General features: G+C 38.1%; 1 protein-coding gene across 2 annotated transcripts in view; it reads right to left on the bottom strand.

Moving 5' to 3' along the window:
* Window positions 1–427: 427 nt before the first annotated feature.
* Window positions 428–13,863, bottom strand: part of FOXN4 (forkhead box N4) — a 211,418-nt gene continuing 197,982 nt past the window's right edge. For both annotated transcript variants that reach the window (XM_044068515.1, XM_044068516.1), the window contains one exon: window positions 428–844. In XM_044068515.1, the coding sequence (XP_043924450.1) occupies window positions 597–844 (248 nt within the window). In that variant the 3' untranslated portion in view covers window positions 428–596. The remainder of the gene's footprint in view (window positions 845–13,863) is intronic.

Below are 13,863 nucleotides of genomic sequence, written 5' to 3'. Positions count from 1 at the left end.
TCTTAAAATGAAAAATGTAGCAGCAGAGCAGATGGGTGACCAGTGTTGCTGTTTACCTCTTCAACCAAACTATGTTGTTAGCTGTAAGTTAAAATACTAAGTTACTGAAACTGGCATATCAATTTGCAACAAACTAATTACTGACATAATGTAGAATTTCAAGTCATTGGTGGTGCAGACTATATTTCGACAATCTTGTCACTTCACAATGAAGTTTGCCTAAAAGTCTATTGGGAAAATTGCGTATTTTCTTGCAAATATCCTATACCATTAGAAACATTTCAGCTTTAGGTTCTCAAGTAGAAAAAATACTTTACATGACAGCATTCTGTATAATTACCTTCTCTGTGTTTACAAAATAAAGAAGTTATTTAAAAATGATACATTTCTGTTGGGTTAATTAATCAAAATAACAGCATTAGAGAAAGCTTTTTAAAAAATTTATTTTGATGTTGAATCTTCTTGATCCTGTTTTGAAATGTATATATGTTTGTTCTATGCAAGAAAGTTTTCAAGTAATTGTTTCATTTACTTCTTCGGGCTCAGCTGCCAGCAGTTAATTAGTGCCAACGAGATTCCTGAATGGCTGCGTCATGTTAAAGTAGAGCTATGGGTTTGTTACCCTGTGAGTTTATGTACTGTGAAGCAACATTGTCCAATGGAGCATAAGTAGTATACAGGCCTGTGACCTGGAAGTCTGAGAAAGACTGACCACTAGCACTGGAGACAGGAGTAAGACCAGCAGTGCCAAGGTCACAGTCTGAAAGTCCGAGTGGGGAGTTACTAAAAGCACCTAAAGCATCTAGGCTGAAACTCTCATCTTTCATTTCATCCCACAGATTCCCTAAAGGAAGCAGAGAACAGACATTAATTACAGTATCAAAATGCCTTTTGAAAAAAACACATTTCCTGCATAGTCATTAGAAAAGATAAGCTGCACATGTAATACAAAATAGTGCACTTGACGATTTTGAAATATATGGAATGTTACATTTGTTGTTCTCTACAGTGTACACCTGAATGATTGTAGACTTGTTTCATTAAATTAAATGAAAATACTACCTTAAGATCTTTCGGATAATCTTCAGCAGTCACACCTCACACTATGGTACTAACACATAAGTGGAATTCAAACTTTAAAGCAAGTTCAATAGCCCAGCACTAAAACAAGTGCCACAAATGTGCAGCAATGTGACACACTGTGTAATCATCCATATTTATTATAAAAAACAAACATATATAATCCTCAACCAGCGGGCATACCACACACTTGCACACACACTCACACCTACGGTCAATTTAGAGTGTTCAATTCACCTGCTTCATGTCTTTAGGATGTGGGAGGAAACCAGACCGCCCGGAGAATACCCATGCGAACACAGGGAGGACATGCAGACTCCGCACAGAAGGCACCCCAGCTGAGAATCGAACAGGAGAGCCTCTTGCTGTAAGGCAACAATGCTAACCACTGCACCACTGCATTGCCCATATATAGAATACAAATTATACTATATAAAGGAGATTGAGTCTTTGTTGTTTGGCCCAAAGGCAGCTGCAACCCCTCTGCCAAGGAATCCCAGTCTACTTTAAAAGTCTTATCTATCTTAGTTCCATATTTTATTAAATCAACAGAAAAAAAGGTGTATCCTCTCCCACACCCCTGCAACTCTGAATCTATACCTACTCCACGCCTGCTCATCTTTCAGTAAAAGGAATTACTCACTTATCCCTCACCACTCAGCACCTTTAGGTTAGTATCTAACACAGAGGACACAGTGTTAAGTGTTTGACAATACTTTAGTTGATAAATTTGCCAAAATGAAATGCAGTGCTACCCTTTATCTTCTTAACCCCTGAGAAGGCCCCCAAACTATTATCCTCTGTTCTCTATTATCTGACCCTCTGTCCATCTAGACAATTGGATACCCACATCCAGTTCACTCAATTTTGTTAGAAGCCTGCAGTGTCTGACTGGCTTTAATGCATTTCTGGGATTTATTCATTTTTTTGTTGTCCATTTTGGTCCCCATTTAGATAGATCATATTCTCATGGTTACCTTTGTTTACCTCCCTACTAATTTAATTACAGAACTAGAGCAGTGTAGCCTGCAGTGGTGCAGCGGTTAACGTTGTCACCTCACAGCAAGAGATTCTCCCATTCGATTCTTGGCTGGAGCGCCTTCTGTGTGGAGTCTGCATGTCCTCCCCGTGGTCAAGTGGCATTTAAAGACATGCAGGTAGGTGCGTGTGTGAATGGGTGCACCTTTTTTGAAGGTTTGACATTGGGCTGGCAACTCAGCACCATAAAAATCCACTCCCAATCATTAGCGGACCGGAGTTCAGCCGTGGCGACCCATAACCGGGAAAAGCCAAAAGAAAAGAAAATCAGGTTAATCTGATAGGATACACAAATTTAGAGAAGAAATATCCTGTAGCAAATGCATACAGAGTCTACTGGCAAAACACATTCTTTTTCTTCTTCTTTTGGCTTTTCCCGGTTAGGGGTCGCCACAGCGGATCACCTGTCTGCTCATGATTGGCAGTAGAGTTTTTACGGTGTTGAGTTGCCAGCCCGGCACCCAACCTTCCATGGAAGGCACACACACACACACACACACACACACACACACACACACACACACACACACACACACACACACACACACACTCATGCCTAAGGCCAATTTAGAGTGTCCAATCCACCTACAGCATGTCTTTGGGATGTGGGAGGAAACCCACGCGACCACAGGGAGGACATACAGACTCCGCACAGAAGGCACCCCAGCCGAGGATCGAACCGGTGAACCTCTTGCTATGAGGTGACAATGCTAACCGCTGCACCACCGTGGCCACTGGCAAAACACATTAATGTGTACAAAAAGATTTAAATATCTCCTTTTATCAATTCACAATGGAGATATGAACATTTCTCCTAAAATAATGTTTTAGCTAACGATTCATAAGCACATAATGATACACAAGTCTTTCATAGGGCAGTCAGGAACAGGCTAGATGACTCCACATTTATACACATGGTTTACCTTTATTTGAACTCAAAAACAAAGTATAAGTTGAGAGTTCAGCCATGACAAAAATATTCAGCTGTTAGCAAGAAACCTGTGATGCATTTCCTTAGGAGTAGATATTAAGTAAAGTGAAAATAATGTCTCTTATTAGATATTTACAGGGCCCAACTAGAAAAAAATGGAAAAACACAGAAATATAGTTACAAAGCTGAAACAGTATTTTTCTATGAAATATGAACATCTCCCATATGATGCCACAATAAAGGGAGATTTACAAATATGTTTCCACTTAAGAATGTGTGTCATGAATGCAAGGACTCAAAAGAAGATGTTTTCTGAGCATCAAAATGGAAGGAAACTGGAGTGAGATGGGAAAGGGCTAGCAGGAAGTACTCGAGCAAAGCAGGATGGTACCAGTTGTATCCTGAAGAATGACCAGTCATGTCAATACCAGCTTTCTCCCACTTTTTTAATGTGCCAGGCTGACAGTGGTGGCTCTTTCAAATTAAGTTAATAATCTTTTATATTTTTATATCACAGCTTGCTAATTCACTCTACTCAGTGTCTGGTTAGATTATTCTATAAATTTGGTTTAAAGCTGAGCTTGAAAAGGATCTGGCTATAAAAAGTTATGTGCTGTTTACTTTTCTGCCACGCCAGCCTGGGTCTTAGGCATATTACTGGATTTTTATAGAAATGTGACTAAGTGCCCACTGACCAATATGAAAAAAAATACATTTGTACAGCAGGAATTTGAACCCAGTATCCCTGAAGTGAAGAGGCTATACACTGACAAACTCTATTTATAAACGCTTAGACTGCACAAACTCATAAGTAAAATAAATATTTGATTTTACAAAAAAAACAGTTATTTCTTTTTTGTCCATAGTAGTGCAACCTGAAGTTAGCATATATACCTCACAGGGGTGTAAGATGGGTATAGCCCCCCCCCCCCCCCACACACACACACATATCGCAGACTGGAAAGAATATTGTCCCTACAATGATCACAGTTAAAAGTGCCTCCTCATGTTTCTACTGTCAGTAAACTGTACTGCTCTGTACATCCCAGACAATTCATTATGTACTGTTTTTGGATTTAGCCAGTTGTGATGTGTTGTGTATGAACCGTGTTTCATTTTCTCTGCATCAATTATATCATGTACTTATTTCTTGGCTCCCCTTGGATTAGAATGTATCTTCACTATATGGTACTTTCAATTCATTCTGAAAGTGCTAGGGCCTTTCCATGATTTAAAGGTTTTACTTATTTTGGAAGGTGGAAGACAATCCATAGAACATGACATTTTTCTAACAGCAGCACTACTGCACATAAGATTTTGTCAGTTTGGAATGGAGCTTCTGAAAGATTAGTCATCCTCTATAGACAGAAAGGTATGTAAAAGGAAAACACAGCAATAGGTGGTAAAAAGATCACAGACAGAAAGAAACCACATCTGTAAATAAAATAGCAACACACAATAAAAACTGAGCAAAATAGCAGCAAAATATTTCAACTAAATTTTTAATTCACAGCCATACCTTCCATTGGGAATGAAAGAAGAGAGGGTTTACCCTGGCAATGGAGAAATAGGCTAATACATTTCTTTTCAAGGAAAAACATCCTAAGAAAGGGTCTACCCTGGCAGTGAATACACAGACTGGTACAATTCCTTCCAAGGAAGAATATCCTATTTTATAGATTTCTTTTTCTCCTTTCATGCCATTTTGGAAGCAAGGTGCTTACACTAAAAAATGAAAATATTGTGATTCAAGGGGAGAGTAGCACAACAACTACAGACAGGTGGCACATAATTTAAGAAATAAAAAGTAATGCTATTGGGTACTGCATGTCATATGGATTTATTTGCAGTACTAAGCAGTCACAGTAGATATCTCATGCAAATTGATGCTACATACACAGTGTCTGTGCCACTTGTGAGCAGTGGGATGAACATTGTGAATGTTACAGGGTATCAATTATAGAAAAGTCCTATTCATTTTTTGTTGTTAAGCAGTTGAAAGTGTTAAAATATAGTCTGTAGTTCAAAATTAATTCTTTCTTTTAAAGTAAAGCCACAATTTTATTTTTCACTTACATAATCTATGGAAAGTTCTTAGAGTATTTAACTCCAGGAAAGATGGTCTAAAGAAAACCATCATAAATTCTTTCATTGCAAGACAATTTAGGAGAAAACTGGATGATCTGGGTCTATCTAGAAATTCAGTTTGTTTCTCACTGCTGGCATAATAGCTGAAAAGTCCGAAAAAGTACCCAGTCCCCAACTATACCTCTTAGTACGGGTCTGTATTGAATTAGCGAACACTTAGAAAAGCGAACGCTAATTTAGCGACCATTTTTAAGTGAAAGCTTAAAATCTCAAACACCCGGAACAGGGATTTTTTTTGACAGGGGAAAAAATTGGTGGTCCACAAAAAAACAAAACAAAACAAATTAAACTTAAAATATTACCTAATGTGGGAGGCTTCACCCCCCACACCCCCCTACTTAAATATACCAACTCCGAGATTGCACCACAGTGGAGGAAATGGTGAACTCCTGAAACCGGCCCAGCGATTTTGTTTCCTTGTGAAAAAAATCGCTATTCCGGGTGTTTTGAGATTTTAAGCTTTTGCTTAAAAATGGTCGATGAATTAGCATTCGTTTTTCTAAGCATTCGCTAATTCAATATAGACCCCTTAGTACAACTACACACCTTTCATATCGTAGATTTCTGCTCTTTCACCTAACTAGCACAACCCTATAACTACTGCTTATTTCCTCATAACTAACATCTGGCCTTCATTTCTCCTATTAGTAGCTAGACTGGTCTTAAATCCTAGGCAAGCTTATCTAGCTTAGATGGTACCATTCCTGGCACTGTCAAAATATGTCTCCTATTGACATATGTATGGTCAAGCTCATTGTTTTGAAACTGTATTTCATGTCTGTACCATAAGCAATTGTTTGCCTTTGAAGTATACACTGTTTTTATCAAACGTTATTAATATTGTTAGAATTTGTTAGAATTCTCTGCTGTATGTCAGGAGCTTTTCTCCCCCGGTCTCCAACAAATGTAATAAGTAAAAAATAAAACAAATAAGTATGTTAGTCAACATTTCTGCATGCCAGAGAAGGGGAAGCTGTAAAGGTATTTAATGCTTTCACCTTTGTAAAAACAATAAAAAGATAGAATGGCTACAATTAAAATACATTTAGAAATTATTGTGAGACTATAAATCTGTCATTTATTCATTACTTAATTTGTACAAAAGAAGTGGAGGCCAAAGAGCACTACAGACCTTTATGTTATCAAGGTAAAGAAATTAGCTAAAGATTAAGAATCTGGTGAGCTGCATGATTTATTGTAAAAGATGGAACAGCCTGTGGTATAATAAATGATCAAACAATGGGCAGGCTTTTAAGGTCAGCAGATACAACTGTGATAATATAGGCACGTGCCAGCATAGCCAGCTGGAGTTTTGTAAAGAATAATATGTCTTTTGAATATCAAACTGATTTATACAAGATGCTTGTGTTACAAATGTATTAGAATTGTATGTCATTTTTATATCAATCTGCTTTGTACAGATGCTTGTGCTAAAAATGTATTTGTGAGGTTTGCCTGTGTTAAAATGTATCAACAGTGCGAAAGAAATGTACATGTATTATTGCAACTGAATTAAATGTTTATGTTTTAATAGAGGACACTGGGACAGCAAAGGCTAACTTTAAGAAAAATAAGGGAAAAGGAAATAAGCTGTTAAATCATTAAAACGACACCCCCACAGTGCTGAACAGGACTGGAGATGATAGTTCTGGGAAAGAGACTTTGTTCATTAGCTCACTTGAAAAGACGGGAGGCCCCACGCACTGCCATAAACATTTGGATGTGTATTGTGGCCATCTGTGCTAAATCCTGTCTCAGCTTCAAAAGGGAATACTGTGAGAACCTAGAGTCAGGAGACCAGATGAGGTCATTCTGCCAGCCCTCTTGGAAATTATACTTTAGATATTAAAAAGAGGGATCTCAGAGTATTGAGTAATTTGGGAAGCCTGACTAGAAAGACCCTCATCCACAGTAGTAAGTAATTTAACTAGGGAACAGTAATTATTAGAATCAGTCAGGAATACAGTGAAGCTTAGTTCAGAGAATGTTTTTTTTTATTTGCATGAGTCTGTCCATCAGTGTTAACTTCATTATTTTCTGTGATTTGAACTCTGTGGTTTACTGTGTATATATATATATATATATATATATATATATATATATATATATATATATATATATATTTATTCAGTATTTTTACGTTCTTTTATTATTTATTATTAAATATACTTAAAAGTTTTATTCTGGCTGGTCCTTGTATAAAGTATCTAACATTGGAGAGTACTTATATTTATTTAGTGACACTGTGTGGGCCACTCCAGAAGGCCTAGCTGTCTTGGTGAACTATTACCATTTGTATCAGTGTTAATATTGCATTGTATAATTGGACACCCTTTGTTAAGGGCCTTGGAGTCACTGACTGGGGAGTGTCTGGTGGCAGTGATAACTACCTTATAGTATGGGCAGAAGGGGGCATAGCTAGTAAACCTGTACCAGCCTTTCCCAGGTGTGTGTGTGTGCAAATCAAATCTCTCAATGTGTGTGTGTCAGCTACTTGGGGCAGGGACACAAGGCACTGGGTTTACAGACGGGATGCTGGAGGACTTGGCTTGGACACTCTGCTGAGGACCTAATCCTACAGCTGTACCATTGGGAAGTCTTATTGGGAACCTGGAAGGAGACAGATATAGAGACATCCAGACTCCAGGCTGAGTGTGTTCCCTGTGTGCTCTTAAGGGGAATTGTACCTGATGCAGAGAGGTCTGCATCTGGAAATACTGAGTGTATCCTTTTGTATTCCAAGTGCACATCCATCTCCAGTGTCAGTGGTGAGGATTCAGGCTCCTTGATTACTGGCCCTGCTTGGGGACAACACATATTGGTGGCCATCACATATTGGTGGCAGTCATGGGCATCACAACAACATTATCAAAGGCTGTGTAACTATACACAGTGAATGAATTACTAGTATACAGTTATGATAATTAAATAAGGAAATGTAAGCATGATACCATTCACCACTCAGGAATCATAGAAAAACTCACTAAGCTAGGCATCAACCCATATATCACTAGGTGTGTTGCAAACTGGCTCACAGATTGAACCCACAGTGTGAAAGTAGCTGACTCCAAGTCAGACTGCTGACCAGTCACAAGTGGTGTCCCACAGGGTTCGGTCCTGGGTCCTCTCCTGTTTGGTATCTACTTCTCTGAAATCCAGGCCAACACAAAGGGACTCTGGCTGACAAAGTTCGCAGACGACTGCAGGTTGGGAGCTATTATTAACTCCCCAATTGATATTGACATCCTACAGAAAGGCTTCACTGAGACCAACGAGTGGTGTCAGAACTATGGCCTTAAGCTCATGCCAAAAAAAATGTGTTGTCATCCCCTTTGGGAAAAACCCGTTTCCCATGAAATACCACATCGATGGTAGTCTACTGAACACAGAAGGCATTAAAAGAGATCTGGGAACACAGGTTGACAGCAACCTCTCTTTTGACCACCACATTGCCACTGTGGTCAGAAAGTCCTTCTATGTGGCACATCTCATTACTAAGAGTTTTGCATCCAAGAAGAAAAAGGTCATTGTCTCCCTCTTCTCTTCCCTCATTAGGCCAATCATGGAGTACAATGCCCCATTTGGCATGTACCTCACTGGACACCTGCAACAACTGGAGAGGCTGCAAAAGTACCTCACAAAGGGGATCCCAGGCTTTACACACTTGTCCTATATGGACAGACTCAAAAAACTTCAACTATTCTCTGTCACATATTGCCTACTTAGAGGCAATCTCTGCTTGACTTACAAAGCTATGCCTGACCCAGCTCTGTTAGAAAGGCTACATCTAAAGAAATCCCAATCCCTCCGCACCACATTCTCCAGAGAACTCTACCTCATTACCACAATCAACAGAACATGCTGGAGGGATGGGTTCATAACCCAGAGACTACCCATGCAATGGAATAGACTTCCCATACATGTCAAACAGAGCACCTCACTGGCCCTCTTCAAGAGAAATCTTGATGAGTGGATGGGAAATAGAAAATTCACCCCGGGATCACTCCAGTGGCTCTACTCGACAGAGGCACTGGGAACTAAGTTCGGGTGGCACAATGCCAGGGTAATCCTATGGGCTAGGCTTGTAAAGGCTCCAGGGACATTAGCCTAGTACACAGATATGAACCTATGTAAGATAAAATGTGAGACAACTAATAAAGTGAAAATAAGTAACAAATGCAGTGGCAACCAGAAGGACAGCTATGAGGTCATGGAAAGTATGATGCAGCTGAAATGTAAGCCACATGCTTGGTGTTGCTATAACATGAGAGGAAGAAGTGTTCACATTTGTAGAGACTATTATAGAAATAATAACTTCAGAAAAAATGTGCAAAAGAAGAAAGCAAGTACTCAGAAATAGCATGTTACAGAATAAAAAACATGTTTGTTGGTTCTATTAAAATAGGAAGAGAAGAGTAAAAGGCAATGCAACAAGATAATTGGTAAGATGGTTGGTAAGAAAGGCTCAGAATTAATAAATAAAACTGTTTTTTTAAATTAGACACAGATGCAGAGCGTAATATGTCAGGAAATAGTTTTAAAGGAATGGGTCTGAAATGTACTGAAAGTAAAACAGTGCATTCAGAATACCAAGTAAAAGCATTAAGTCAAAAGCTATTGAAATGTGAATGTAAAAATAAAAAAAAGTAAGAGATCTTCTTATTGAATAGTACCCCTGGGCTGGTAAGCTGATTTTCTTAAAATTATTTTATGTCATTATTTAGTGACTTCAATCCTCAGTGATTTGTCTGAAAACCAGAGAATTTAGGAGGAATACACTAAAGATATGAGGTAAAAATGTGGACATTTTATGAAAATTTGTACATTTAAGAAGCATGACAATGTGAGTATAAACATAAAGGGACTGTGTTACAGTTTCTTTCTGACAGCACTTGCTAAGTGCTTTATGTCTTTGAAAGCCAGCAAAACACTTAGGATTTTTTTTCTCCCCTGTAACTAGTAATACATGGATCAGATAACGCTCCATGCACTACAAAGAAATATGATCAGGTCTCTGATCATCATTTTTAATTTTGTGATTTTGACATGGATGTCAAGATTCACCTTTCAAGATGAATTTCTTGGCATCCATGTCTCGAACACATAATAAACAGATTATTATGGGCAACCCTATCATAATCCTCTATGATAAATATAATTATCAGTAGTGGTCCTAGTATGGAGCCTTGGGGAACACCGCAGAGACTGGAGAAAATGTAGAAATGCTAGAATGCCATTTGACAGCTTGTGATCTGCAAGTCAGGTAGCTGAGGAAGTAGGAGAGATTGCAGTAGGGCAGATCAAGTAAGGTTAGTTGACGGAGTTATTTTATGACAGACTGTGTCAAAGCCTTTTGATAGGACCAAGAAAAGGACAAATACAATATTACCTGTATTGCAGCTATTATTAATGCTGTTTGAGAAGTCTGTTAATACAGTAGTGGTACTGTGGTTTAATCTAAAGCCATGATGAGAGGAGGAGAGGTTATCGGTAAGAATGTGGTTGAGGAGATGAGAATGGATACATTTTTCCAAAATTTTTGATAGGGGGGAAGTATGGCTATAGTTCTATTGTTAGAAAGATCAATAGTGTTTGCCTTTTTGCTCAGGGGCAGAATTAAATATTTATTCCATAGGAAAGGGACATAAGACTGTTGGACTGATCTGTTAATGAGTACTGAAATAAGGGAGGCAATGGCATCTGCTGCTATTTTCAGATATTCAGTGGGTAGGTATCTGCAGCTAGAGTTGTAGGTTTTAGTTTTAAGGAGGTGTTTTTTAATGAAAGAGGTTAGGACAGTGTTGAAGGAGAAAATGTTAAGGTTGCCGCTGACTTGGATGTTAAGTTGTGGAAAATAGTTAGTGTCTATTTTAAGTATTGATTTTATGGCTTTGATGATGTGGGAGTTAAATCTTCTTCTTCTTCTTTCGGCTTTTCCCGGTTAGGGGTCACCACAGCGGATCATCTGTCCGCTCATGAATGGCAGTGGAGTTTTTACAGTGTCGAGTTGCCAGCCCGGCCCCCAACCTTCCACAGAAGGCACACACATGCACACACTCACACCTAGGGTCAATTTAGAGTGTCCAATCCACCTACTGCATGTCTTTGGGATGTGGGAGGAAACCGGAGCACCTGGAGGAAACCCACGCGACTACAGGGAGGACATGCAGACTCCGCACAGAAGGCACACCAGCTGAGAATTGAACCAGAGAACCTCTTGCTGTGAGGCGGCAACGCTAACCGCTGCACCACCGTGGCCGCCCCGAAGATGTGGGAGTTAAATGATGAAACAATATTGTCTAGGTGCATGCTTGAGTATGGATTGCAATACTCTATGCTAACTGATTAGTTTCTTTTCTTTTGCAAATTAAGTGCTGGGACATAGTTAGCCTCTCCTAAGATCATGAATTGGATTAAATGGGTAATCAGAGGATGAATGAACAAATAGATACATCAATATAGTGTTCCCAGATAACAGAACAAGAAGGTTGTAGGAACTGACGACCTAAATGAAATCCAAACTTTCTTCAAATACCTGGAGATCTGGCTAGATCCTACTTTGAATTTTCAGACACAGATTGGAAAAAACATTCCTAAAAATGCCTACTCTTCTGGGCCTATTATATCTGCCTCTTCCTCCCTCTTTCTACTTGAGCTGCCATAGGTAAAGGAATCCTTTTTACTTGGTTGGAATATCGACTGCCATTAATAGTTTCTGTTTACAACATCCAATCAATCTCAATCAAAATTTATCATTACTCCACAAACGTGCAATACCACTGTCACAGAATCAAAAGAGCTAAATGGATTCTAGCTACACAGAGAGCCAACCTTCTACTAGTTCACTTTTCTTCAAGTTCCTTCATCAAGTTACCCTCACTCACTGCCAAACTCATTACCACCACACCCACCAACAATGTTAGCACACTTCAAACCAGGGCTTATTTTACAAGCTCCCAGAATTAAACTACAGTGTACCAATCATGGCTTCTCCCTCTTAGCTCCCAGTCTCTGGCATTCTCTAGCTAGTTAGTTGAAACACCTCACTAATTACTCTGACTTCCAAACTCAATTTAAGTAATATCTGATTAAACAAATCAATTGCAAATGCTTCACAATAGCAGCATTACTGAATAAAGAGTTATCATTTATACCAGTAGGTTATAATGATGTCTCACAAACGCTAATGGAACTTAGACTGTTTATGTGCTAGCTAAATTAAAAAAAGTATTTATGGCAAAGAAAATGTTTTTAATGTACAGTATCTAAAGAGAACAAGCACATCTGTACCTACAAGTAATCTGTTAATGCAACCATTTGAAACTTTATGTGAAAGTTACATATATGGCCTTTTTGCAAAGAAACAAAATAGAATCTATTGTAATTTAACTAAAGAAGAAAACATAGCCTTACAATCTTTAACCAAAAATGAACAAGCTGTCATAAAGATTCCAGATATGGGAGGAGGAGTGGTAGTTTTGAATACAGAATATTATAACAATGAAATGCATATGATGTTGGCAGATCCACTAAACTACAAGGAAATACAAAGAAGGGATGTGAATAATATTATAAATAAGGTTAACACACGTTTATGCTGTCATTTGAATGGAGAAATTATGCTGGATACGTTGAACTATTTTCGCACACCATATCCAAAAATACTCATTTTAAACAGGATAGCTAAAATAACTCTTTAAAACAAACTGTCGTGCAGATGACTGGGTAACAGACCCTATATCTAAATATATAGAATATAAACTCAATAATACGTTATCTGGTACTTTTCATTATATAAGAGATTCATGAGATTTTTAGGAATAGCTATATGAATGGCATACGTTGAATAGTGTAGACGAATGTTATCTTGTCACTTTAGATGTAGCTACGTTCATTATTTACATCAGTACCAAATGAAAAAGGCATATAATTTGTTAGAAAATATATTAGCAATGACTCAAGATTTGATCACTCAAATAATAATGTTATTTGTTATTTGCTGCATATAGTATTAACAAACAATATTTTTATTTTTCAAGATAAATATTATAAACAGGAGAAAGGTGTAGCCATGGATACTCCAGTATTTAACACACATACAAACATCATGATGACAATATGGGAAAGTGAAAATATATATACTTTCAGCAAATAATGCTTTATTAGATAAATTGATGTTTTACAAAACTTTGTGGAAGATATATTTTTAATATTGAGAAGGAGTATAACAATGCTTGACTGCTTTATTACATATATACATAACACTGTGAATTTGTTAACATTTAAGAAAGAGGTACACTTCTTTTAAATAACCTTTTTGGCTGTTACAATAAGGAAGGTTGGTCAGGGACAGACTGAGACAATGGTACACAAGAAGGCAGTGAAGAAAAACACATACCTGCATCGCACGAGCATGCAACCTCCATTTGTAATTAATAACATAGTGAAAGGACAGATGTTAAGGGTGGCCAGGTTAAATACTCAAGATGCTAATATGGGGAAACAGCTTTAAGTTATGACCACTGAAGAATAGGGGTTACGATACCAAAAATTACATGAGTGTATAGCTGATGTAAAGAGTAGGAGCAAAAGGAAGCACTAACATTTGTCTCTGCAAATAAACATCAGAAAAGTAAGAATGAGGGTCATAATTGCATAAGATGCAT

Source organism: Protopterus annectens, chromosome 4.part0 (genome assembly GCF_019279795.1).
Source record: "Protopterus annectens isolate FY-2018-M chromosome 4.part0, PAN1.0, whole genome shotgun sequence".
Taxonomy (NCBI): domain Eukaryota; kingdom Metazoa; phylum Chordata; order Ceratodontiformes; family Protopteridae; genus Protopterus; species Protopterus annectens.
The sequence above is the reverse complement of the archived record's forward strand: the minus strand, read 5'-3'. Positions and strand labels throughout refer to the sequence as shown.